At 42.7% G+C, this 24,857-nt stretch overlaps 1 protein-coding gene and 1 non-coding gene across 13 annotated transcripts in view; both read left to right on the forward strand.

The window, feature by feature from the left end:
- FANCD2 (FA complementation group D2) overlaps window positions 1-24,857 on the forward strand; it is a 144,030-nt gene that overhangs the window by 68,204 nt on the left and 50,969 nt on the right. For 4 of the 12 annotated variants that reach the window (XR_007723181.1, XM_050778639.1, XM_050778643.1 and 1 more), the window contains exons 2-15: window positions 547-643; window positions 5,045-5,185; window positions 6,691-6,758; window positions 6,916-7,019; window positions 7,405-7,465; window positions 9,109-9,161; window positions 13,351-13,429; window positions 13,798-13,949; window positions 15,643-15,730; window positions 17,198-17,302; window positions 17,693-17,793; window positions 18,457-18,565; window positions 18,800-18,835; window positions 23,872-24,015. Coding sequence is in view for 11 of the 12 variants with exons in the window: in XM_050778639.1 (XP_050634596.1) it covers window positions 559-643; window positions 5,045-5,185; window positions 6,691-6,758; window positions 6,916-7,019; window positions 7,405-7,465; window positions 9,109-9,161; window positions 13,351-13,429; window positions 13,798-13,949; window positions 15,643-15,730; window positions 17,198-17,302; window positions 17,693-17,793; window positions 18,457-18,565; window positions 18,800-18,835; window positions 23,872-24,015 (1,326 nt within the window). In the remaining variant the exon portion in view is untranslated. The remainder of the gene's footprint in view (window positions 1-546; window positions 644-5,044; window positions 5,186-6,690; window positions 6,759-6,915; window positions 7,020-7,404; window positions 7,466-9,108; window positions 9,162-13,350; window positions 13,430-13,797; window positions 13,950-15,642; window positions 15,731-17,197; window positions 17,303-17,692; window positions 17,794-18,456; window positions 18,566-18,799; window positions 18,836-23,871; window positions 24,016-24,857) is intronic. The other 8 variants (XM_050778641.1, XM_050778642.1, XM_050778649.1 and 5 more) reach the window with 6 other exon arrangements.
- On the forward strand, window positions 10,995-11,097 carry LOC126949441 (U6 spliceosomal RNA). Its single transcript, XR_007723742.1, has one exon. It is a non-coding gene; the product is annotated as a U6 spliceosomal RNA (small nuclear RNA).

Here is a 24,857-nt window from a genome sequence, read left to right on the forward strand (position 1 = left end):
CCCTAAGAAATTGTCCTTGCTTCTTTTTACCACCCCTACTAGCAACTAGATTAAATTTCCTAGTAAGCCCTCATAGAACCTGTACTTTTATAGCACTTACAAAACTGTAGTTCAGTACATTAAGGCTATTTGTTACTTACTATACTGTAAACTCCCTGAGGACAGGAATCATGTCTGTCTAGTTCACAGTTGTAACCCCAGCACCTAGCACAGTCCCTAACCTATTGTATTGAAATAATGAGTTAAAGGACAGGTCCACTGGGGGATAGATAATGGAGGGTCTTGAATCTCAGATGGAGAGCGATGGGTTTTATCCTTCAGCAACAGCAAAGTAGTCTGCCTAAAGAGGCAACTAAGACTTGAAAGGAAGGTAGTATTGGCTAGATGTGAGAGTTGAAATTTGCTTAGCACCTAGATTTAGATAACATTAATATGGAGATATGAGCCCCACTGATTTTGGATAGAACAGTTTTCTTTGAACAATAGCTTTAACTTCTCAGAATTTATCTTCTAGAGGGTAACTTCTGTTCCCCGATTTTGCTCTAGGAAGTAATTTAAATGCACAAGACATTGGTCAAAATGGTTTCCAAAAGAAGACTGTCAAAATCTGAGGATAAAGAGAGCCTGATCGAAGATGCCTCCAGTAAGTATCTAGTCATTTGTTGCTTTATTTCCTGTAGCAATGTATGAGGCATGTGAGAGATATAAAGTTCCTGCTTTTCAAGTGCTGAGAATCTTCAAAGTGTAATAGATAGAGCGCACAGAATTAAGGGAGAAATATCAGATTTGGGATTGAATTTTTGCCTCGAATTCTGCATATAACTTTGAGTATGCCCACACCCTCTGGGCCTCAGTTTCCACATCCATAAGAGGAATTAGTGTTACAGACTTTTCTGCTATACATCATTTAGGTATTGAGACACAAATATATAACATTCTCTACTCTTAAAAAACTTTATGTTCTTTCTTCCTCTCTTGGAAAAAAAATATTATGATCTAGACACATGCTATGTTAGTGATGTGAAAAGAAAGATATATCAAAGCAAGCACCCCAGAGGCAAAGAAACAGTGCAGACTCTGCCCATATGAGAAATGGTTGACAAAGATCCCAAGACTTCCGGATATAAGGAGTTCTGGCTGGGTGCTATCGCTCACATCTGTAATCCAAGCACTTTGAGGGGCTAAGGTGAGAGGATCACTTAAAGCTAGGAGTTCAAGACCAGCATGGGTAACAGCAAGACTCCATCTCTACAAAAAATTTTTTTAATTAGCTGGGCGTGGTGTTGTGCGCCTGTGGTCCTAGCTACTGAGGAGGCTGAAGTGGGAGGATCACTTGAACTCAGAAAGTCAAGGGTGCAGTGAGTCAATAATAGCACCACTGCACTCCAGCCTAGGCGACAGAGAGAGAGAGACCGTGTCTCAAAAAGGGAGGGGGGGGACAGGGAGGTTGATAGTTCATTTATTGCACTCATTTACTCTATTAAAGCAGTTCTAACTTGATTTGTGTTAGTTTGTTTTTATTTTACTAGGTTTTTAGGGAACAGGTGGTGTTTGGTTACATAAATAAGTTTTTTAGTGGCTATTTCTGAAATTTTGTTTTGCCTGTCACCTGAAGAGTGTATGGTGTCCCCAATGTGTAGTTTTTCAATCCCTAACCCCACTTCCACCCTTTATCTCGAGTCTCCAAAGTCCATTATATCATTCTTGTTGTTGTTGTTTGAGACGGAGTCTCACTCTGTCGCCCAGGCTGGAGTGCAGTGGCACAATCTCAGCTCACTGCAAACTCCACCTCCTAGGTTCAAGTGATTCTCCAGCCTCAGTCTCCCAGTAGCTGGGATTACAGGCGCCAGCCACCACGCCCGGCCGATTTTTTTGTATCTTTAGTAGAGACGGGATTTCACTATGTTGGCCAGGGGGTGTCTGGAACTCCTGACCTCAAGTGATCTGTCTACCTCGGCCACCCAAAGTGCTCGGATTACAGGCTTGAGCCACCACGCCTGGCCCATTATATAATTTTTTTTTTTTTTTTTTTTTTTTTTTGAGATGGAGTTTGGCTCTTGTTGCCCAGTCTGGAATGCAGTGGCACAATCTTGGTTCACTGCAACCTCTGCCTCCCGGGTTCAAGCGATTCTCCTGCCTCAACCTCCCAAGTAGCTGGGATTACATGTACATACCACCATGCCTGGCTAAATTTTTGTATTTTTAGTAGAGAAGGGGTTTCACCATGTTAGTCAGGATGGTCTCAAACGCCTGACCTCCGGTAATCCACCCACCTCAGCCTCCCAAAGTGCTGGCATTTTAGGCGTGAGCCACCGTACCTGGCCTCATTATGTCATTCTTAATGCTTTTGCATTCTCATAGCTTAGCTTCTACTAACTTGTGGATTGAAGAGTTATTTCTTACTAGGTTATTGGAATTTAAGTCTGATTCTTGGTCAATTCAACCGAAATAGATGAAAATGCTTGCTGAACAGCAATTATAATGATAAAAATTGCAAGTCCAAAACCATGTTAGGAATAGGCTTGATTTAGAAACGGAAACTGTGGGCCAGGCACGGTGGCTCACGCCTGTAATCCTAGCACTTTGGGAGGCCAAGGCGGGCGGATCACCTGAGGTCAGGAGTTCGAGACCAGCCTGGCCAACATAGTGAAACCCCATCTCTACTAAAAATACAAACATTAGCTGGGTGTGGGATCACGCACCTGTAATCTCAGGTACTCGGGAGGCTGAGACAGGAGGATTGCTTGAACCCAGGAGGTGGAGGTGAGCTGAGATCATGCCACTGCACTTTAGCCAGGGCAGCAGAGCAAGACTCTTATCTCAAAAAAAAAAAAAAAAAGCATGTTGTGAAGCTCCAATAGTTGATTAGTAATGGGATTATAGAATTAGAATATAGAGAAATTGGTAGAAAATTTGAAACTGAAGAGGAATAATATAGGAAATTATTGAAAGTAAATGTTTTACTTTGGAAATACTGTTTTCCAATGGAGAAGAGACTTCTGAATTAAGTTTATTAGAAGGGATTTGGGTTCTCTTGGTCAGTAATGAACAAACTGAATCTTTCATTCTGGTTATGTTTTACATTTCATTCAGGAAGGTAGTGGTCTTTCATTCTGATTAAGGCTTTATTAGAAAGAGGGAGAGGAGGCCGGGCATGGTGGCTCACACCTGTAATCCCAGCACTTTGGGAGGCCGAGGCGGGTGGATCACGAGGTCAGGAGATCGAGACCATCCTGGCCAACATGGTGAAACTCCATCTCTACTAAAAATACAAAAAATTAGCCGAGCTGGTGGTGGACACCTGTAGTCCCAGCTACCAGGAGGCTGAGGCAGGAGAATGGCATGAACCCGGGAGGCAGAGCTTGCAGTGAGCCAAGATTGCACCACTGTATTCCAGCCTGGGCGACAGAGCGAGACTCTGTCTCAAAAAAAAAAAAGAGGGATTGGAATTGAAGAAGGAAAAAACAGAATGGCATCATTAAGGGATAAGAGTAAATTTTAAACTTGGCTTTGTTTGTTTCATGTTTCTTTTTATGGGTAGAAAGCCTTGGGATTAAACCTATCTGAGCTTTGTAGTCAAAGATATGATACAGGAGAAACTTCCCCATTCTGTCTACCCTTTATTCAGATCATTGAGTCTCAAATTTGGTGTGTATCAGGATTATTATCTGAAGACTAAAAAATTCAGACTCTTAGGTCCCATTCCCAAGATTTTGACTCAGTAACTCTGGTATATGGTGTGGAATATGCCTTTTTTTTTTTTTTTTTTGAGACCGAGTCTCACTCTGTTTCCCATGCTAGAGTGCAGTGGCGTGATCTGGACTTACCGCAACCTCTGCCTCCAGGGTTCAAGTGATTCTCCTGCTTCAGCCTCCTGAGTAGCTGGTATTACAGGTGTGTACCACCACACCCAGCTAGTTTTGTATTAGTGGAGACGGGGTTTCACCACATTAGCCAGGCTGGCCTTGAACTCGTGACCTCAGGTGATCAGCCTGCCTCGGCCTCCCAAAGTGCTGGGGTTACAGGCGTGAGCCACCATGCTTGGTCGGGAATATGCATTTTATTTTATTTTATTTATTTTATTTTATTTTTTTCTGAGACGGAGTTCTGCTCTGTCGCCCAGGCTGGAGTGCAGTGGCGTGATCTTGGCTCACTGCAGACTCCACTTTCCAGGTTCACGACATTCTCCTGCCTCAGCCTCCCGAGTGGCTGGGACTACAGGCGCCCGCCACCATGCCCGGCTAATTTTTTTTGGTATTTTTAGTAGAGACGGAGTTTCACCATGTTAGCCAGGATGGTCTCGATCTCCTGACCTCGTGATCCACCCACCTCGGCCTCCCAAAGTGCTGGGATTACAGGCGTGAGCCACCGCGCCCGGCCGGGAATATGCATTTTAATAAGCTTTCCAGGGATTCCACTACAGTGGTTTGCAGGCAATAGCTTGAGAGACACTGGCTAGTTTAGTATTTGGGTGGAAAACATTTCCATGGGTTATTCTTGTTAGGCACTTGTTTGTTTGAATTTAGTTTTTTAGAGATGGTGATTTCACTCTGTCACCCAGGCTGGAGTGCAGTGGCACTGTCATAGCTTCACTATATAGCTTCAACCTCCTGGGCTCAAGTTATTCTTCTGCCTTAGCCTCCGAAGTAGCTGGGACTACAGGTGGGCGTCTCCTCACCTAACTAGTGTGTGTGTGTATGTGTGGAGATGGGGTCTCCCTTTGTTGCCTGGGCTAGTCTTGAACTCCTGGCTCAAGTGATCCTCCTGCCTCGGCCTCCTAAATTGCTGGGATTACCACGTGAGCCACCTTGCCTGGCCAGAAATGGCACATTTTGAATTCTTCAAATGAAAACTCAATAGTTGAAAATAATTCTATTTGTTTTGGAAGCCACTATTTCTGAAGATAGTTTATTTCACTACAGCATCAATCCTAGTATAATTTTTAAGGAACACATCAGTTTTCCTCTCAGGATTATTATTCCTGGATTTAAGTTTTAATTTTTCCTTTACTGTTTGCCATATTCTTAAATTTTTCTATTTTCAGAAACCAGGAAGCAACCACTTTCCAAAAAGACAAAGAAATCTCATATTGCTAATGAAGTTGAAGAAAATGACAGCATCTTTGTGAAGCTTCTTAAGATATCAGGAATTATTCTTAAAACGGGAGAGAATCAGAATCAACTAGGTAATATTTTAATCTAATTTTATTCTGTGGTTTTAATGAAATAACTCAGGACTGAATCATGGGTTTTCTAAATAGAGAGGCAATGAAGATTAGAAATGAGAGGGCCATCCATCTTGAGACAAAGTTGAAATTGCTTTTTAGAAAATGATACAGTGAGGCCAGGCACGGTGGCTCACGCTTATAATCCCAGCACTTTGGGATGCTCAAGGCAGGCGGATTGCCTGAGCTCAGGAGACCAGCCTGGGCAAAACGGTGGAACACCGTCTCTACTAAAATACAAAAAATTAGCCGGGCGTGGCAGCGTGTGCCTGTAGTCCCAGCTGCTCGGGCGCCTGAGTCAGGAGAATTACTTGAACCTGGGAGGCAGAGGTTGCAGTGAGCCAAGATCGCACCACTGCACTCCAGCCTGGGCGACAAGAGTGAGACTCCATTTCCAAAAAAAAAGGAAAAAGAAAATGGTACAGTCTTTGGTCCTCATTACTGTGTGTTAAGTAAAGCATTTCTCATTCTTTTATTAGAAAAAATATTATGTATTATTTCTTTTGTGTTATGAAAAAATAAATATTCAGAAAGCAGCTATATCAGTGTCAGAATAATTTCAGAAGAAAATGTATAAAGCCATGTAAGATTCTGTTTTTGGGGAACAGATTATTCCGTCTTGCTAAGGTTATGGCAGGTCTTTTTTAGAACACTTAGTGGCTATCTGCTATCAAAGCTAAGTCTGTTTGTTTGTTTGTTTGTTTGTTTTTGAGATGGAGTCTCCTCGCTCTGTCGCCCAGGCTGGAGTGCAGTGGCGTGATCTCGGCTCACTGAAAGCTCTGCCTCCCGGGTTCATGCCATTCTCCTGCCTCAGCCTCCCGAGTAGCTGGGACTACAGGCGCCCACCACGACGCCCAGCTAATTTTTTGTATTTTTAGTAGAGACAGTGTTTCACCATGGTGGCCAGACTGGTCTCAAACTCCTGACCTCAAGCAATCTGCCCGCCTCAGCCTCCCAAAGTGCTGGGATTACAGGCGTGAGTCACCGTGCCCAGCCAAAGCTAAGTCTATTATGTGGGTTTAGATATAACCCCATGACTGTGGGCTGGGCGAGGTGGTTCACGCATGTAATCCCAGCACTTGGGAGGCCGAGGAGGGCAGATCATGAGGTCAGGAAATCGAGACCATCCTGGCTAACACAGTGAAACCCTGTCTCCACCAAAAATACGAAACAAAACAAAACAAAAAAAACATGCCTGTAGTCCCAGCTACTTGGGAGGCTGAGGCAGGAGAATTGCCTGAACCTGGGAGGTGGAGGTTCCAGTGAGCCGAGATCACCCCACTGCACTCCAGCCTAGGTGACAGAGCAAAACTCCATCTCAAAAAAAAAAAAGAAGATTTGGCTCTGAAATTAGGTTGAAAATGTTTTTATTGGTTTCATCAGGCAAGAAAGCAAGAAACTTGGGTTTTTAGAGAAGGAAAACTATGGTAGGAAACTGGTGACCAGCTCTTCTTTTTTCTCCATAGCTGTGGACCAAATAGCTTTCCAAAAGAAGCTCTTTCAGACCCTGAGGAGACACCCTTCCTATCCCAAAGTATGTATTTTTCCCCTGGTATTTTTGCTTGTGCCAGCGTAACTCTAGAATTTGGAATTTAAGGACACTGGTATAAAGTTGAGTGGGCTAAAATGATTCTTAACAGCAAATATTAAACTAAATATTTTATTCTTTTTATTTTTTAAATCTCCTTAAGATAATAGAAGAATTTGTTAGTGGCCTGGAGTCTTACATTGAGGATGAAGACAGTTTCAGGAACTGCCTTTTGCCTTGTGAGCGTCTGCAGGATGAGGAAGCCAGGTGTGGAGAGGAGGCATGGAATCTTGCTGAAATTCAGTCTGTTCTGCTAATCGCAGGGGGCTGGGCAGGGAGAGCACAATTGTTTGAAATTTCATTTTTGGTGTAGGCTGTCTTCCTCAGAATTTAAACTAAGTTTAAAATTCCTAAGCTTGTGGTTATGAGCCTAACAATCAGTGTTTTCTAGAATGTGTTTCACCTGTGTTGACAGAATTTCAAATCTCTACTGCTCCCTTGCAAAGAGCCATCTGCTTATTTCTGTGTTTCTTGTCTAACAGGGTAGTTCCTCTTTAAAGATTATGTATTTAACCAATTTTATTGAGAAAAAATGATAAAAGCGTTAAAACAAGGAAAGCAAAGTGGAAAACATTTCTTTTTTTTTTTACAGTATGGGTGCATCTTATTCTAAGAGTCTTATCAAACTGCTTCTGGGGATTGACATACTACAGGTAAGACTGTCACTTTTTCTGTGAACATTTGATGGATGAAGTTTGTGATGTATGCTCAAGTCTAAATAGCAGGAACACAGGATAGAGTAGGGTTAATTGGAGAATTTGGGTTTGTACAGCTTTAGCACAGCCCTGTTGCTGTGATGGGTTTGGTAAGGTAATATCTGTGGTTTTTTTTTTTTTTTTTTTTTTTTTTTTTTTTTTTTTGAGACGGAGTCTTGCTCTGTCACCCAGGCTGGAGTGCAGTGGCCGGATCTCAGCTCACTGCAAGCTCCGCCTCCCGGGTTCACGCCATTCTCCTGCCTCAGCCTCCCAAGTAGCTGGGACTACGGGCGCCCGCCACCTCGCCCGGCTAGTTTTTTGTATTTTTTAGTAGAGACGGTGTTTCACCGTGTTAGCCAGGATGGTCTCGATCTCCTGACCTCGTGATCCGCCCGTCTCGGCCTCCCAAAGTGCTGGGATTATATCTGTGTTTTAAAACTGTGCTTATTAGCCTAATACATCTGGCGGTCCTATTTATTCTCTCTGTATCTGATTCCTTTTCTTAAAGCTACATCCTGTATATCTGAGTACCTGGTAATCTTTTTTTTTTTTTTTTTTTGAGATGGAGTCTCACTCTGTTGTCCAGGCTGGAGTGCAGTGGCACAATCTTGGCTCACTTCAAGCTCCACCTCCTGGGTTCACGCCATTCTTCTGCCTCAGCCTCTCGAGTTGCTGGGACTACAGGCGCCCAAAAAAATACTAAGTTTTTGTATTTTTAGTAGAGATGGAGTTTCGATCTCCTGACTTCATGATCCGCCCTCCTTGGCCTCCCAAAGTGCTGGGATTATAGGCATGAGGCACCGCGCCCAGCCAGTATCTTGTAATCTTTATCATATTCGTATCTCCATCATCTCCATTTAGCTTTTTAGATGCTCATGTATCTTAATTTTGTCCTTTTCCTCCTCCTCTTCTCCTTTAATATATTAAAGACAATACATTGATATAATTTAAATATTTCAAGTTATACAAATGCATATGGAACAGAACACTTCCCTCCACCCCGTTCTCCATTTTTCCTCTTCTCCCCTACTGTTAATCTTTTCACACTCTTAAACTCTTCCTTTTCACTGGAAATCTTGAAGGTAATTAGTTATTTTCAGTCTAAGAGCTCCCTTGTTCCTCTGCAGAGCTCCTGTTGCAACCTATTTGATAATCTTTTAAAGTCTGCATTTCGTGGATTAACTGTCATTGTTTTTAATAATATTTTGATTATCTGATTATTTTAACTTTGTCTTGATAATCATTTTCAGTTTTTCACAAGACAAATTAAATCTTTGTATTCCAATAGCATATTCTAAAAATGAAGACATATTCATGTGGATATCTTTGTAATAAGATATCAGCTTTAACGAAGTGTTTATTCCAGGAGCTCTGGTTGGAAAGAGAATTATGCATTTCTTTTGTGTGTGTGTGTTTGTGTGTGTCAGAGTCTCCTCTGTCACCCAGGCTGGAGTGGAGTGGTGCAATCTTGTCTCACTGTAACCTCTGCCTCCCGCAGGTTCAAGCGATTCTCGTGCCTCAGCCTCCCAAGTAGCTGGGATTATACATTTCTATTATGTATTTTGAGATGATCTCCTAACTCCCTATGTCTTCTTTTTTAGCCTGCCATTATCAAAACCTTGTTTGAGAAGTTGCCAGAATATTTTTTTGAAAAGTAAGTGGAGTTATGGAATGTTCGAAGTACCCCGGTGTTACTTAAGTTTCTCTCTGAAAAGGTTACTCTGAAAACTCTTGGTTTCTCTGAAAGTCATATTTATCATGATGCTTCTTAAGTGACTACTAAAATTTTACTGGAATGTCTTTGAAGTTTCATCTATTTATATGATTTTGTAAAAATAGATAGGATTATGATAAAAGTAACTATTGGCCTGGTGCGGTGGCTCACACCGGTAATCCCAACAGTTTGGGAAGCCGAGGCAGGAGGATTGCTTGAGTCCAGGAATTCAAGACCAGCCTGGGCAATGTAGTGAGACCTTGTCTGTATTTAGAAACAGAATTTTTTTTTTTTTTTAAGTGTCTGTTGCTTATGCTCAGGGATAGTCCCTAGTAGAAGGATACACAATATACTGGTAACAGTAGTTGTTTCCAAAGAGGGTAGCCAGTTGGTTGGAATCAGGTATTCTCTGAATACTTTTCTTTACCTTTTTAATTTTGTAGCATATGTTGAGACAGGGTCTCACTCTGTCACCCAGGCTGGAGTGCCGTAGTATGATCACGGCTCACTGAGGCCTCCACCTCCCAGGCTTCAGTGATCCTCCCACCTCAGCCCCATGAGTGCCTGGGACTACAGGTGCGCGCCACCCGGTCTGGCTAATTCTCATGTTTTTTTGGTAGAGGTGGGGTTTCGCCATGTTGCCCAGGCTGGTCTCAAAACTTCTAGGGTCAAGTGATCAACCTGCCTGAGCCTCTCCAACTACTAGAATGTGGCCCTACCTGTTTTTTTTAATTACTATGTTAAAAAAGAAATGAACAGCCTAATAGAAAAGTAGACAAAGCTTGTGAACAGACAGTTTACAAAGAAGAAATGCAAGAACATCGAATATTTAAAAAGTTCAATTTTGTTAGCAAAGTCACAAATTTAAAACACTATATCAAAATAGTAAATGGGCCGGGCGCGGTGGCTCAAGCCTGTAATCCCAGCACTTTGGGAGGCCGAGACGGGTGGATCACAAGGTCAGGAGATCGAGACCATCCTGGCTAACCCGGTGAAACCCCGTCTCTACTAAAAAATATAAAAAACTAGCCAGGCGAGGTGGCGGGCGCCTGTAGTCCCAGCTACTCGGGAGGCTGAGGCAGGAGAATGGCGTCAACCCGGGAGGCGGAGCTTGCAGTGAGCTGAGATCCGGCCACTGCACTCCAGCCTGGGTGACAGAGCGAGACCCCGTCTCAAAAAAAAAAAAAAAAAAAAAAGTAAATAATAACTATTAAGCAGTAAAATAAAGGCATTTTTTCCTACTCTCAAAGGGTCTCCTTGTTGAGTGTAGTGAATAGGCATGCTCGTGCATTGCTAGTGAGCATATAAATTAGTTCAGGCATTGAGTCTGAAGAGCAATAGATTGTATGTGTCAAAAACCTTAGATTTTGCATACCCTTTAGTCCTAATGTCATGTCTCCTAATTTATCCTAGGATAATAACTGTGAATGAAAATGAAATAATATTGGCCGGGCGTGGTGGCTCACGCCTGTAATCCCAGCACTTTGGGAGGCTGCGGCGGGCAGATCACAAGGTCGGGAGTTCGAGACCAGCCTGGCCAATATGGCGAAACCCCGTCTCTACTAAAAATACAAAAAAAAATTAGTCGGGAGTGGTGGCGGATGCCTGTAGTCCCAGCTACTCGGGAGGCTGAGGCAGGAGAATCGCTTGAACCCGGGAGGCGGAGGTTGTAGTGAGCCGAGATCGGGCCACTGCACTCCAGCTTGGGAGACAGAGCGAGACTCCATCTCAAAAAAAAAAAAAAAAAAAAAGAAAATGAAATATATTAGTTTAGTGCTTGCTTTGGCAGTACATGTACTGAAATTGAACAATACAGAGATTAGCATGGCCCCTTTGCAAGGGTGATACCCAAATTTGTGAAGTGTTCTATATATTGAAAAAGATTACTCTTTAAAATAAATGTGAATAATTGAGATGTTCAAAAAATAGGAATATTATGTGTACATTAATTACTGTACAAAGAACTAGTTAATATCATATGTTAATTGAAGAAAACAAAACCAGGTTACACGTAGCATTTATATTAGGTTGGTGCAAAAGTAATTGCGGTTTTTGCAATAAATAGTGCAGTCCAGTATTTTGTTTAAAAAAGAAGATACACACGTATACATATGCGTGTTAATAGTGTACATTTCTGGAATGACAGGATTATAGTCATTTTTATGTTCTCCTTTTTAATTTTTTCAGAGTCCTGATACAGTAATAAGTTTAAAGGTTTATTTATTTTGAGACAGAGTCTCACTCTGTCGCCAGGCTGGAGTACGGTGGCGCGATCTTGCTCACTACAACCTCTGCCTCCTGGGTTCAAGTGATTCTTCTGCCTCAGCCCCCCGAGTAGCTGGGATTACAGGTGTGCACCACCATACCCAGCTAATTTTTGATATTTTTAGTAGACACGGGTTTTCACCATGTTGGCCAGGCTGTCCTTGAACTCCTGACCTCAAGTGATCTGCCTGCCTCAGCCCCACAAAGTGCTGGGATTACAGGAGTAAGCCACTGCACCCACTGAAGTTTTTTCTAATTTGTTTCAGCTAAATGTCTCATGCTGGATGCCTTACATCCTGGCTTATCTTTTTCAGTTAAGACTGGCTGCAATAACAAGGACCATGCTGTCAAGGATGTGGAAGTGGTCCAAAACTTTAGATACAGGAGGCTTGAAGGAAGGCGGAAACTATCATTTTTGGAAAAGTGATAATTGAGCCAACATTTCTTTATTTACAAATGGTTTTTAGTACTTTTATGAATATAATCTAATTTGACTTTCTGTGTTCCCTTAGCAATATATGCTTGTCTTTTTTTTTTTTTCCGAGACAGAATCTTGGCTCTGTCACCCAGGCTGGAGTGCAGTGGCACGATCTCAGCTCACTGCAACCTCCGCCTCCTGGGTTCAAGCGATTCTCCTGCCTCAGCCTCCCGAGTAGCTGGGATTACAGGTACCCACCATCATGCCCAGCTGATTTTTGTATTTTTTTTTTTTTTTTTTTTTTTTTTTTTTTGAGACGGAGTCTCGCTCTGCCGCCCAGGCTGGAGTGCAGTGACTGGATCTCAGCTCACTGCAAGCTCCGCCTCCCGGGTTCACGCCATTCTCCTGCCTCAGCCTCCCGAGTAGCTGGGACTACAGGTGCCCGCCACCTCGCCCGGCTAGTTTTTCGTATTTTTCAGTAGAGACGGGGTTTCACCGTGTTAGCCAGGATGGTCTCGATCTCCTGACCTCGCGATCCGCCCGTCTCGGCCTCCCAAAGTGCTGGGATTACAGGCTTGAGCCACCGCGCCCGGCCTGGTTTTTGTATTTTTAGTAGAGACGGGGTTTCACCATATTGGCCAGGCTGGTCTTGAACTCCTGGCCTCATGTGATCTGCCCACCTTGGCCTCCCAAAGTGTTGAGATTACAGGCATGAGCCACCGCACCCAACTTATGCTTGCCTTTTTTTTTTTTTTTTTTTTTTTGAGACGGAGTCTCGCTCTGTCGCCCAGGCTGAAGTGCAGTGGCCGGATCTCAGCTCACTGCAAGCTCCGCCTCCCGGGTTCACGCCATTCTCCTGCCTCAGCCTCCCAAGTAGCTGGGACTACAGGCGCCCGCCACGTCGCCCGGCTAGTTTTTTTTTTGTATTTTTAGTAGAGACGGGGTTTCACCGTGTTAGCCAGGATGGTCTCGATCTCCTGACCTCGTGATCCACCTGTCTCGGCCTCCCAAAGTGCTGGGATTACAGGCTTGAGCCACCGCGCCCGGCCATGCTTGCCTTTTTAAGCACTTACTGCATTGATGTTATTAGTGTCTTACCTTTTAAAAATATTTGTCATATTTGGTTTTTAAGATTTATTAACGTTATCTTTTTAAAAATTATTATTAAGAGATGCTGTCTAGCCCTGTCATCCCTTTTCTCTAAATCCTCCCTGGATGTAGCCACTGTTCATATTTAGCATACTTTCTAGACATTTTTCTCAACATACGTAAGCATATATCTCCTGCATATTGGGTATCACTTGTGTGTCTAGTGCAGTGCCAAATTCATAGTAGGTATTCAGTAAATGTTAATGGAATGGCTAAAATATTTTGTGCAGTATTAATGCTTGCTGTTATTTTGGCCAGGAAGGCTAAGTTCCCTGTCTTCTCTTCCTAATATTTTAGCAAGAACAGTGATGAAATCAACGTACCTCGACTCATTGTCAGTCAACTAAAGTGGCTTGACAGAGTTGTGGATGGCAAGGTAGGCTTACGGACTTTATCTCTTGAATTTAAAGAGTATGTTTCTCATATCTTTTGGAAGTTGTATTTTTTTTTTCTCTTTCTAAACAGAAGATTCATACTTTTCCATCCATCCATTAGCTTTTTCTAATTTTCATCATTTGAGAATCATAGATATTTCACCTTTTAATTTCATCAGAAAAGTTTAAATACGAAGAGTAGGTATCATTTATTAAATAAATTAAATATTTGGGAAGATTCTTTTTCAAAGTACAGAGATAAATAACTATGTTTATCTCTCAAATAATTTCAGCTCTGCATTTCACAAGTAGGTAGTGTTTCTTTATTCTGGGTAATGTGCTGCAGTTCTAATATTGTCCTCTACTGCAGGACCTCACCGCCAAGATCATGCAGCTGATCAGTATTGCTCCAGAGAATCTGCAGCATGACATCATCACCAGCCTACCTGAGATCCTAGGGGATTCCCAGCACACTGATGTGGGGAAAGAACTCAGGTGGATAAGCACTCTGTCACCATCTAAGTGAGGCTCGACTGTGGGGGCTTTATCATTGCAGTATTCAAAAAGCAGTAGTAATGTGGTCTCTTATATCTAAAAAGAAGATGATACCCACCTTCATGATTAGGGTATGGGATTTGACTTAAAAAAAAAAGGTATATATTTGAATAGGTCCACGTACTTTCTTCTTTTTTTAAGACAGAGTCTTGCTTTGTCACCTAGGCTGGAGTGCAGTGGTGTGATCTCAGCTCATTGCAACCTCCACCTCCTGGGTTCACGCTATTCTCCTGCCTCAGCCTCCTGAGTAGCTGGGACTACAGGCGCCTGCCACCACGCCCGGCTAATTTTTTTGTATTTTTAGTAGAGACGAGGTTTCACCATGTTAGCCTGGATAGTCTCAATATCCTAACCTTGTGATCCACCTGCCTCAGCCTCCCAAAGTGCTGGGATTACAAGTGTGAGCCACTGTGCCCGGCCCCACATACTTTCTTTTAAATGGTATACCTGTTATGAGCGTGAAGTCTGGCTTAGGATTAGGTATCTAAATTTGGCCAATGGAGAAGTTGACCATGATCCCTTAGTTTCATTAACATGTTCTTCAGGGCGTCCTTAACCCTGACTGCACATTAAAATCATTTGTGGAGCCTATTAAACATCTACCTTCCTTGGGTTCCTAGGTGATTCATTCTAATGCACAACCTTGCATCAGACCCCTTGCAGAGACCCATTGCTTGCTGTCATTCATTTGAAAAATAGTAATTGGTAGGGCAGTATTGAAGAAGGGGTGAACAATATCCCTAGGTAATAAAGTTTCCATCATAATGCAACTTTTTATTGTACTAGAAGAGTTTTTTAAAAATTCAGTTTGTGATACTTCCTTTTGTGTAGTTGTGTGCACAGCTACCTCCAAAACATCCAATGATTTCTTGCCTTTGTCCTTTTGGGCAGGATGCTCCCTATGGGCAAAGCACTATGCCACCTACTTTACCTGCCTGATGCCAGCTCATCTCCTTTTGTATAGTCTTCTTTTAGCATCTATCACTGTGACTCATGCCTTTAATCCCAGCATGTTGGGCCGCTGAGGTGGGTGGGTCGCTTGAGCCCAGGAGTTCAAGACCAGCTTGGGCAAAAAGCTGTCTCTCCAAAAAATACAAAAATTAGCTGGGTGTGGTGGTACGACCTATAATTCTAGCTACCCAGGAGGCTGAGATGGGAGGATCAATTGAGAATGGAAGGTTGAAGCTACAGTGAACTGTGATCACGCCCCTGTACTCAAGCCTGGGCATCAGAGTAAGACCCTATCTCAAAAAGCAAAAAAAAAAAAAAAAATCTGTTACTGTCCTCACTACGTTGTGCTCCTGTAGCACCATGCACACATGTCTCTCATCCTTATCACATTTCATTGTAAATGTTTTGTGTTTTCTTTTTCCTTTTTGCGGGGAAGGATATGTACCAAACTAAATAGTGGTGTTCTCTGGGTAGTGGGGATTGTGATGGAAGGCTTGTTTCTACTTTTATTATTTGAATTTTTATAATGAGCATGTATTATTTTTTGCAGTCAAAACAATTTTTAAAGAAACATACTATAAATGGTAATTTAATGGCAACTAAGTATGTCCTTTTTTTCCATACTGTAATGAATGATTTTCTCAAGTCATTGTCTGCCCAGCTCTGTTCAAACCATTACACAACTTTTTTGTTTTTCTACCATTCACAGTGACCTACTGATAGAGAATACTTCACTCACTGTCCCAATTTTGGATGTCCTTTCCAGCCTCCGACTTGATCCAAACTTCCTGTTGAAGGTAGGAAAGACTCAGCTTTCCAGAAACTGAGCCAGCTTTCCAACCTCCCAGAACAAGTATTACTCAGTCATTGCCTTGGGAGTAATGAATATATCATTTTGAAACCATAGTGAATCACATTTGATATTTTTTTTTCCCCACCTCAATGAGTTTCAGATGCTATTCTGTGATAGAATCACAGGTCTGTTGTTTTTTTTGTTTTTGATTTTGTTTTGTTTGTTTTTGAGACGGAGTCTTGCTCTGTCGCCCAGGCTGGAGTGCAGCGGCACGATCTCTGCTCACTGCAACCTCTGCCTCCCAGTTTCAAGCAGTTCCCTGACTTGGCCTCCAGAGTAGCTGGGATTACAGGCGCCTGCCACCACGCCTGGCTAATTTTTGTAATTTTAGTAGAGACTGGGTTTCACCATATTGTCCAGGCTGGTCTTGAACTCTGGACCTTGTTTTCCACCCACCTCGGCCTCCCAAAGTGCTGGGATTACAGGCTTGAGCCACTGTGCCAGCCCACAGGTCTGTTTTTTTTTTTTTGAGACGGAGTCTTGCTCTGCTGCCCAGGCTGGAGTGCAGTGGCCGGATCTCAGCTCACTGCAAGCTCCGCCTCCCGGGTTCACGCCATTCTCCTGCCTCAGCCTCCCGAGTAGTTGGGACTACAGGCGCCCGCCACCGCACCCGGCTAGTTTTTTGTATTTTTTAGTAGAGACGGGGTTTCACCGTGTTAGCCAGGATGGTCTCGATCTCCTGACCTCGTGATCCGCCCGTCTCGGCCTCCCAAAGTGCTGGGATTACAGGCTTCAGCCACCGCGCCCGGCCCACAGGTCTGTTTTTAAGCAGTAAGTTTTTTTGTTTTTTTTTTGAGACGGAGTCTTGCTGTGTCACCCAGGCTGGAGTGCAATGGCCAGATCTCGGCTCACTGCAAGCTCCGCCTCCCGGGTTCACACCATTCTCCTGCCTCAGCCTCCCGAGTAGCTGGGACTACAGGCACCCCCCACCTCGCCCGGCTAGTTTTTTTTTGTATTTTTTTATTAGAGACGGGGTTTCACCGTGTTAGCCAGGATGGTCTCGATCTCCTGACCTCGTGATCCGCCCGTCTCGGCCTCCCAAAGTGCTGGGATTACAGGCTTGAGCCACCGCGCCCGGCCTTAAGCAGTAAGTTTTGAGTGGAAATCTGTATTGTCTGAATCATACCTGCTTCCCATAGGAATAATACTTTTTATGCCATACTGTAGCCAGTTGAGAATTTAGGCTCTGAATGTAAGATAATAGCTCTGTTTCACATTTATTGCCCATCTGTTTTTGACGAAGCTGTGGTATTAACAACTAAAAGATTCTAATTTGGGGAAAAATCTAAAATTTTTTCCCCCTTAATTATAAGTGGGAAAATGATTTTTTTCTAATGTTACCTAACAGTTCAGTACAAAGTTGAGGTATTGACATTAAAACTTACTAAGTTTTTGTGCTTTTAATTTTTAGGTTCGCCAGTTGGTGATGGATAAGTTGTCATCTATTAGATTGGAAGATTTACCTGTGATAATAAAGTTCATTCTTCATTCCATAACAGCCATGGATGCACTTGAGGTATGCTCTTATATCCCGTCACACCTAGATAAAGCAACTTAAGTTAATACGTGCTAATTGCTCTTCTCTGTCCCCAGACTGAGAATACTGACTAATCCACATAGCATTCAGAGGAGAGAATGGAGCTATTCAACAGATTCATTATTCTGTATAAGCTGCTATAAGTTACATTTACTCTTTCTGTGTAGTACCTCACAGAATTCTGAAATTTTGGGTATGACGCTCTATGACATTGCATTAACTATTCTCACAACTCTATTTTTCAAAATGTCCAACATTTAAAATTTTTTCTTCCTCAGTCTTTCAGGAGATTGTCATGGTTGAGAGACTGGACTGTGCCTACCCATTATGAATAAGCAGAAAACCATAGTTAATATTTATTTTCTGCAGGTAATTTCTGAGCTTCGGGAGAAGTTGGATCTGCAACATTGTGTTTTGCCATCACGGTTACAGGCTTCCCAAGTAAAGTTGAAAAGTAAAGGACGAGCAAGGTAAAGAACTCATCCTCACATAGGATGTCACAATTTTCTGACATCCCACAGTCAGAGTTAGAGCTTAATACTTACAACTACAGGCTGGGCGCAGTGGTTCACGCCTGTAATCCCAGCACTTTGGGAGGCCAAGACAGGCGGATCACGAGGTCAGGAGATCGAGACCATCCTGGCTAACACGGTGAAACCCCGAATCTACTAAAAAATACAAAAAACTAGCCGGGTGACGTGGCGGGCGCCTGTAGTCCCAGCTACTCAGGAGGCTGAGGCAGGAGAATGGTGTAAACCCGGGAGGCGGAGCTTGCAGTGAGCTGAGATCTGGCCACTGCGCTCCAGCCTGGGCGACAGAGCAAGACTCAGTCTCAAAAAACAAACAAACAAAAAAAAACTTACAACTACAAATAATGGTACTATTATGACATTTACACCTAGTATTGTATAGTGTTTCAAATTACATATATGTATGTGATTATGTATGCGTTTATATGTTTTCTTAGCGATTCAGATCAATTCCAGACAGACTACAGTGCAAGTTTATTAGCCATCTTATACGTGAGGTTGTCATTTGCTTCAGTGTACATGGCTACTAAGCAGGAACTCAGATCTTGTAAGTTCTTTTCTGGTAGGTAGAACAGTAATTTGTTTCCTCTCTGCTACTTGTAGTTCCTCAGGAAATCAAGAAAGCAGCGATCAGAGCTGTATTATTCTCCTCTTTGATGTAATAAAGTCAGCTATTAGATATGAGAAAACCATTTCAGAAGCCTGGATTAAGGTGAGATCTTTGGAACTTTGATTATCAAGGAGGAAATGAGTGGCAGTTAGTGACAGATGTATAACTGAGGTAGCTTGAAATAAAAATCTCAAAAGTCATTCAAGTGGAAATGATGGCTCATGGTTGCCATATGGACACATTGACTCTTGGATGACATAACAGGGCTTGCTGAGTAAGGTGAAACGTGTTTCACTGATGTATCGTAATATTTTTGTGACTCTCCTGTTTTTTCAGGCAATTGAAAACACTGCCTCAGTGTCTGAACACAAGGTAATGTTCATGTACTATGCATTTTCATTATTGCAGACTTAAAAGTAATGACATTGGCTAGCTTGCCTTCCTGCTTTCTTTCTTTCCCCTCCCTCTAGTCACTCTTTTTTTCTCTTCTCTAGTTGTTCTAATAAACATTAGCTGTCTGGGGAAGATAATCTGAGGGGGCGACTGGCCAGATAGCCTGCCCCTACTCACTCTGGCTATAAAATAAGCCTACAGTATCCATAAGGGGAAATACTAACAGTGTAACCAAGCATATCAAGATGCAGTCAAAGAAGCCAAGTCCCCACCGATGAGATGAAGAAAATAACCACCTGAGTCTCAGGTCCCTGTATTTGCCTAATTGCCCTTCCTTCCACCCAGCACCACTGTCAAGATAATGGCATTCCATGTTTTATTTTACTTTGCCCATGTAGACCTGACTGGAGTAAATCAGTCTGTCCACTGTCAAGGCAGTGGTACTGGATCTTATGTCTCTAATCTAGAAGTACCTTCCATCAGAAAGCCAGATGGTTGGCTGGGTGCTGTGGCTCACATCTATAATCCCAGTACTTTGGGAGGCGGATCATCTGAGGTCAGGAGTTTGAGACCAGCCTGGCCAATGTAGCGAAACCCTGTCTCTAAAAGAAAATAAAAAAATAAAAAAATTAGCCTGGCCTGGTGTCACGCACCACTGCACTCCAGCCTGGGCAACAGTGCAAGACTCCATCTCAAAAAAAAAAGCCAGATGATTGAGTTCCTTAGGTTTTGATTGGTTGCCTTTAAAGATTTTTCTTTGGTTGGAATCTGTTTTGTGGGATTTTTGTTAGTTGTGTTAGCCAATTTTTGGGTGACTATCTTAAAAACTTTCATGATGCCAAATAAAGCAATGAAAATTCAGAATTTTTTCTGGTGAAAAATATCAAAGTACTCCAACACACTGTTTTTGGTTTTGGATAAACATAAATTTACCACCGTGGCTGCCTGCATTCCTATTTTTACATATTTGTAATCATTGTATAAATATAATTTCTATTCTTATTTTTTTCTTTACATTTTTTCTCCTGTCATAAATATTTCAAGTGTCTGCTTTGTCTTCATTATTATCTTTAATGACTGTATTCTGGTCTAATAACTCTCAATTTTGGTGTCCTCAGGAGTGGGACAATCAGTTAAGAGAAGCAGTAAAATTTGTTTTGTTTTTTCTTGTTTGTCCTGCTTTCCTTTTTAACTGTTTTTTTTTTTTTTTTCCCCTGGAAGCATAGACTCAAGTTGCCCTGAATACACTCCCAATGTTTTCTCTTTTTTGGTCTTGTTTTGTTTTTCAAGAGACTAAGTCTTGCTCTGTCACCCAAGCTGGAGTGCAGTGGTAGCATCATAGCTCCCTGCAGCCTCAAACTCCTGGGTTCAAGTGATCCTCCCACCTCAATCTTCGGAGTAGCTGGGACTGCAGGCAAGCACCACCAGGCCTGGCTAATTGTTTTATTTATTTATTTATTATTTTTATTATTATTTTTTTTTGAGATGGTGTTTCGCTCTTTTGCCCAGGCTAGAGTGATGTGGCACAATCTCAGCTCACTACAACCTCCGCCCCCTGGGTTTAAGCAGTTCTCCTGCCTCAGCCTCCCTAGTAGCTGGGATTATAGGTGCCCGCCACCACGCCCAGCTAATTTTTGCATTTTTAGTAGAGACGGGATTTCACCATGTTGGCCAGGCTGGTCTCAAACTCCTGACCTCAGGTGATCCGCCCACCTCAACCTCCCAAAGTGCTGTGATTACAGGTGTGACCCACCATGCCAGGCCAATTTTTTTATTTTTTATATAGATGAGGTCTTGCTGTGTTGCCCAGACTGGTCTGAATTTTTTTTTTTTTTTGAGACGGAGTCTCATTCTGTCACCCAGGCTGGAGTGCAGTGGCATGATCTCGGCTTACTGCAAGCTCTGCCTCCCGGGTTCATGCCATTCTCCTGCCTCAGCCTCCTGAGTAGCTGGGACTACAGGTGCCTGCCACCACACCTGGCTAATTTTTTTTTTTTTTTTGTATTTTTAGTAGAGACAGAGTTTCACCGTGTTAGCCAGGATGGTCTTGATCTCCTGACCTCGTGATCTGCCTGCCTCAGCCTGCCAAAGTGCTGGGATTACAGGCGTGAGCCACTGCACCCGGCATGGTCTCAACTTTTTAGCTTCAAGTGATCCTCCTGCTTGGGCCTCCCAAAGTGCTGGGATTATAGGCATGAGCCACTGCTCCCAGCCCTCAAATTTTTCTTTTTTAAACTTAGGTAAACAAGCTAATTGTGGAGAAAAACCCACAAGGAAACTACAGATGTAAAAAATACAGTTTTTCTCCACTCTCTGTCCCATTCCTCAGGGATAATCATCCTAAATTTTTTCTCTTCATATACAAGCTGTAATTGCGTGGAAGTACAGGTGTACTCTTATACCTACACATATATATGTTTATATGTTGTTTTTACAAAAGCAGAATCTTAACTATGATTATGGGTGGTGGTGGTGGTGTTTAAAGAGACAGGGTCTCACTCTGTCACCAGGCTGGAGTGCAGTGGCATAATCATAACTCACTGTTGCCTCCACCTCCTGGGCTCAAGTGAGCCTCCCTCCTCAGCCTCCCAAAACAGTGGGATTATAGGCATGAACCACCATGCCCAGCCTGATTATCATTTTGCAGGTTGCTGTTTTTTCCACTTCATATCAGGAATGTCTTTTCTCTGTCAAAAAATATAGTATGGCTCAGCAGTCCCTAACCTTTTTGGCACCAGGGACTGGTTTCATGGAAGAGAGTTTTTCCACATCCATGAAATCATGAAATCGTGTCAGGGCATGAACAGTTCATGAACAGTCAGGATGAAACAGTTCCACCTTAGATCATCAGGCACTACTTAGATTCTCATAAGGAATGTGCAGCCTAGATCCTGTGCATGTGCAGTTCACAATAGGGTTCACACTCCCATGAGAATCTAATGCTGCCGCTATTCTGACAGGAGAAGGATCTCAGGTGGTAATGCCCACTTGACCGCCCCTCACCTCCTGCTGTGCAGCTTGGTTCCTAGCAGACCATAGACTCTGTGGTCCAGGGGTTGCGGACCCCTGGTCTAGCTTAATTCTTTTTGTTTGTTTGTTAATTTTTTTTTTTTTTTTTTTTTTGAGACGGAGTCTCGCTGTGTCACCCAGGCTGGAGTGCAGTGGCGCGATCTCGGCTCACTGCAAGCTCCGTCTCCCAGGTTCACGCCATTCTCCTGCCTCAGCCTCCGAGTAGCTGGGACTACAGGCGCCCGCCACCACGCCTGGCTAGTTTTTTGTATTTTTAGTAGAGACGGGGTTTCACCATGTTAGCCAGGATGGTCTCGATCTCCTGACCTCGTGATCCACCCGCCTCGGCCTCCCAAAGTGCTGGGATTACAGGCTTGAGCCACCGCGCCCGGCCTGTTTGTTAATTTTTTAAATAAATTTTTTTTTTTTTAGATAGAGCTTTGCTCTGTCACTTAGGCTAGAGTGCAATGGCATAATCTTGGCTCACTGTAACCTCCACCTCCCAGGTATAAGTGATTCACTTGCCACAGCTTCCCGAGTAGCTGGGATTACAGGCACCTGCCACCATGACTGACTAATTTTTTTGTGAGTATTTTTGGTAGAGATGGGGCTTCACCATGTTGGCCAGGCTAGTCTCAAACTCCTGACCTCAGGTAATCTGCCCACCTCAGCCTCCCAAAGTGCTGGGATTACAGGCATGAGCCACCACACCCTGCATGGCTTATTCTTTTTGATGACTGTGTAATATTCCAAAAATTAAAATAACTCTATCATAATTTATTGAACCTTTCCCGTATTGATGGGCATTTATAGTCTTTCCAACTTTTACAAAGTAATTTTTTTTTTTTTTTTTTTTTTTTTTTTTTTTTTTTGAGACAAAGTCTTGCTCTGTCACCCAGGCTCCAGTGCAGTGGCTCGATCTTGGCTCACTGCAACCTCTGGTACCCGGGTTCAAGCAATTCTCCTGCCTCAACTTCCCAACTAGCTGGGATTACAGGTGCGTGCCACCTTGCCCGGCTAAGTTTTGTATTTTTAGTGGAGATGGAGTTTCAGCATCTTGGCCAGGCTGGTCTTGAACTCCTGACCTCATGATCCACCTGTCACGGCCTCCCAAATTGCTGGGATTACGGGCGTGAGCCACCTCGCCTGGCCTAGTAATTTTCCTAATAATAGTGAAAATACATACTGTAGTTGGCAACAAATACACACTGGAGTTGGCAAGTGATTGAATCTTTCTTTTAATAAATGTCAAAATGTTCAGAGTTACATCTGTAATAATATCACTTTCATGTATATTGCTCTGTATTCTTTGTTTTTGTTTTTGTTTTTGTTTTTGTTTTGAGATGGAGTCTCACTCTGTCACCCAGGCTGGAGTGCAGTGGCGCCATCTTGGCTCACTGCAAGCTCCGCCTCCCGGGTTCACGCCATTCTCCTGCCTCAGCCTCCCCAGCAGCTGGGACTACAGGCGCACGCCGCCACACCCGGCTAATTTTTTGTGTTTTTAGTAGAGACGGGGTTTCACCGTATTAGCCAGGATGGTCTCGATCTCCTGACCTTGTGATCCGCCCGCCTTGGCCTCCCAAAGTGCTGGGATTATAGGCATGAGCCACCATGCCCGGCCTGCTCTGTATTCTTGTATTTTTTTGTTGTTGTTTCCTTTTTGTGGAGAACGGGGTCTTGCTATATTACCCAGGCAGGTCTCCAACTCCTGGGCTCAAGCTATCCTCCCGCCTCTGCCTCCCTGAGAGCTGGGATTACAGGCGTGAGCCACTGTGCCCGGCTGCTCTGTATTCTTGAGAGGTACTAGTGGTTAATAGTTGTGGCACTTTATTTCTCTGAAAAATATTTCTGGGTTTTGTGAAAAGTGTAGATACTCCCAGGGGAGTGTGTGGAACAAATGAGCATTATCCATTCTGTGTTTTAACAGGGAAAAGCTGCTGTTTCATTGTAGCGAATGTACTGATTTGTTAACTGTTTTTCTATTATTGCATATTTATTGACAATAGGTGTTTGACCTGGTGATGCTTTTCATCATCTATAGCACCAATACTCAGACAAAGAAGTACATTGAAAGGGTGCTAAGAAATAAGATTCGATCAGGCTGCATTCAAGAACAGCTGCTCCAGAGTACATTCTCTGTTCATTACTTAGTAAGTGTCAGAGACTATTGATCTTTAATCTAAAATGGAAAGCTTTATAGCTCCCATGTAAAATTTTATCTTATTTCAGTCCATTGTTCAAACCCATTGAGATTTTTGAATTTTATTTTTGCATTAATTATTTTAATTGTCTATCTCAATGCAGTTTGCAACTTTGACAAACTGACCGTCCGTATCCTATTTAAGTAGCTTACAAAAACCTTGAGGGGTAAAGGACCAGCCTGTAGAAACTAGTAGAAACGTAAATATGAACCTATTTGAACTATCACTCTTTGGCCATTCAAAACTGGAATTTAGGTGATAATTCCTCTGGAAATGTAAATTATTCAAAGTGGAATTTTATAAGCTGGGAATAGTGTTTTGCCAGCTGAACATTCAGGGTATTAACAGTATAGAACTTAGAAAACTGGATGGGCCAGTCGTTTGGGGTTTGGGTTAGGAGCTAATGAGAATACCTCATTGGGTCTTAAATTTTACATTTAGGTATAGATTTAGCAGTTGCATTATTTTATCTTGCAGTTCTTTCTGTGTTTATTTCTGCCAGTTGTATATGTTTTGGGCTATAATTTTCTAGACACAGAAACTATATGTAATTTTTCATTGTATTTTCCCCAATAAAGCATTATACCCAGCTGAGTATAAGATTTTTAAAACTTACGGTATCAATAAAGAAGCTATGTTTATTAACTGGTTAGTCTGGGTCTATTAATGTCTATGTATATTGCATTATTGGTAGGGTATGATCACTTCTCTTCTTGATCTTCTTTTAAAAAAGTTCAGTTTAGTTAGCATTGAACCTTATAGACCAACTTCAAATTATAAGCAAGGTTATA

Source organism: Macaca thibetana, chromosome 2, assembly GCF_024542745.1.
Source record: "Macaca thibetana thibetana isolate TM-01 chromosome 2, ASM2454274v1, whole genome shotgun sequence".
Classification (NCBI taxonomy): domain Eukaryota; kingdom Metazoa; phylum Chordata; class Mammalia; order Primates; family Cercopithecidae; genus Macaca; species Macaca thibetana.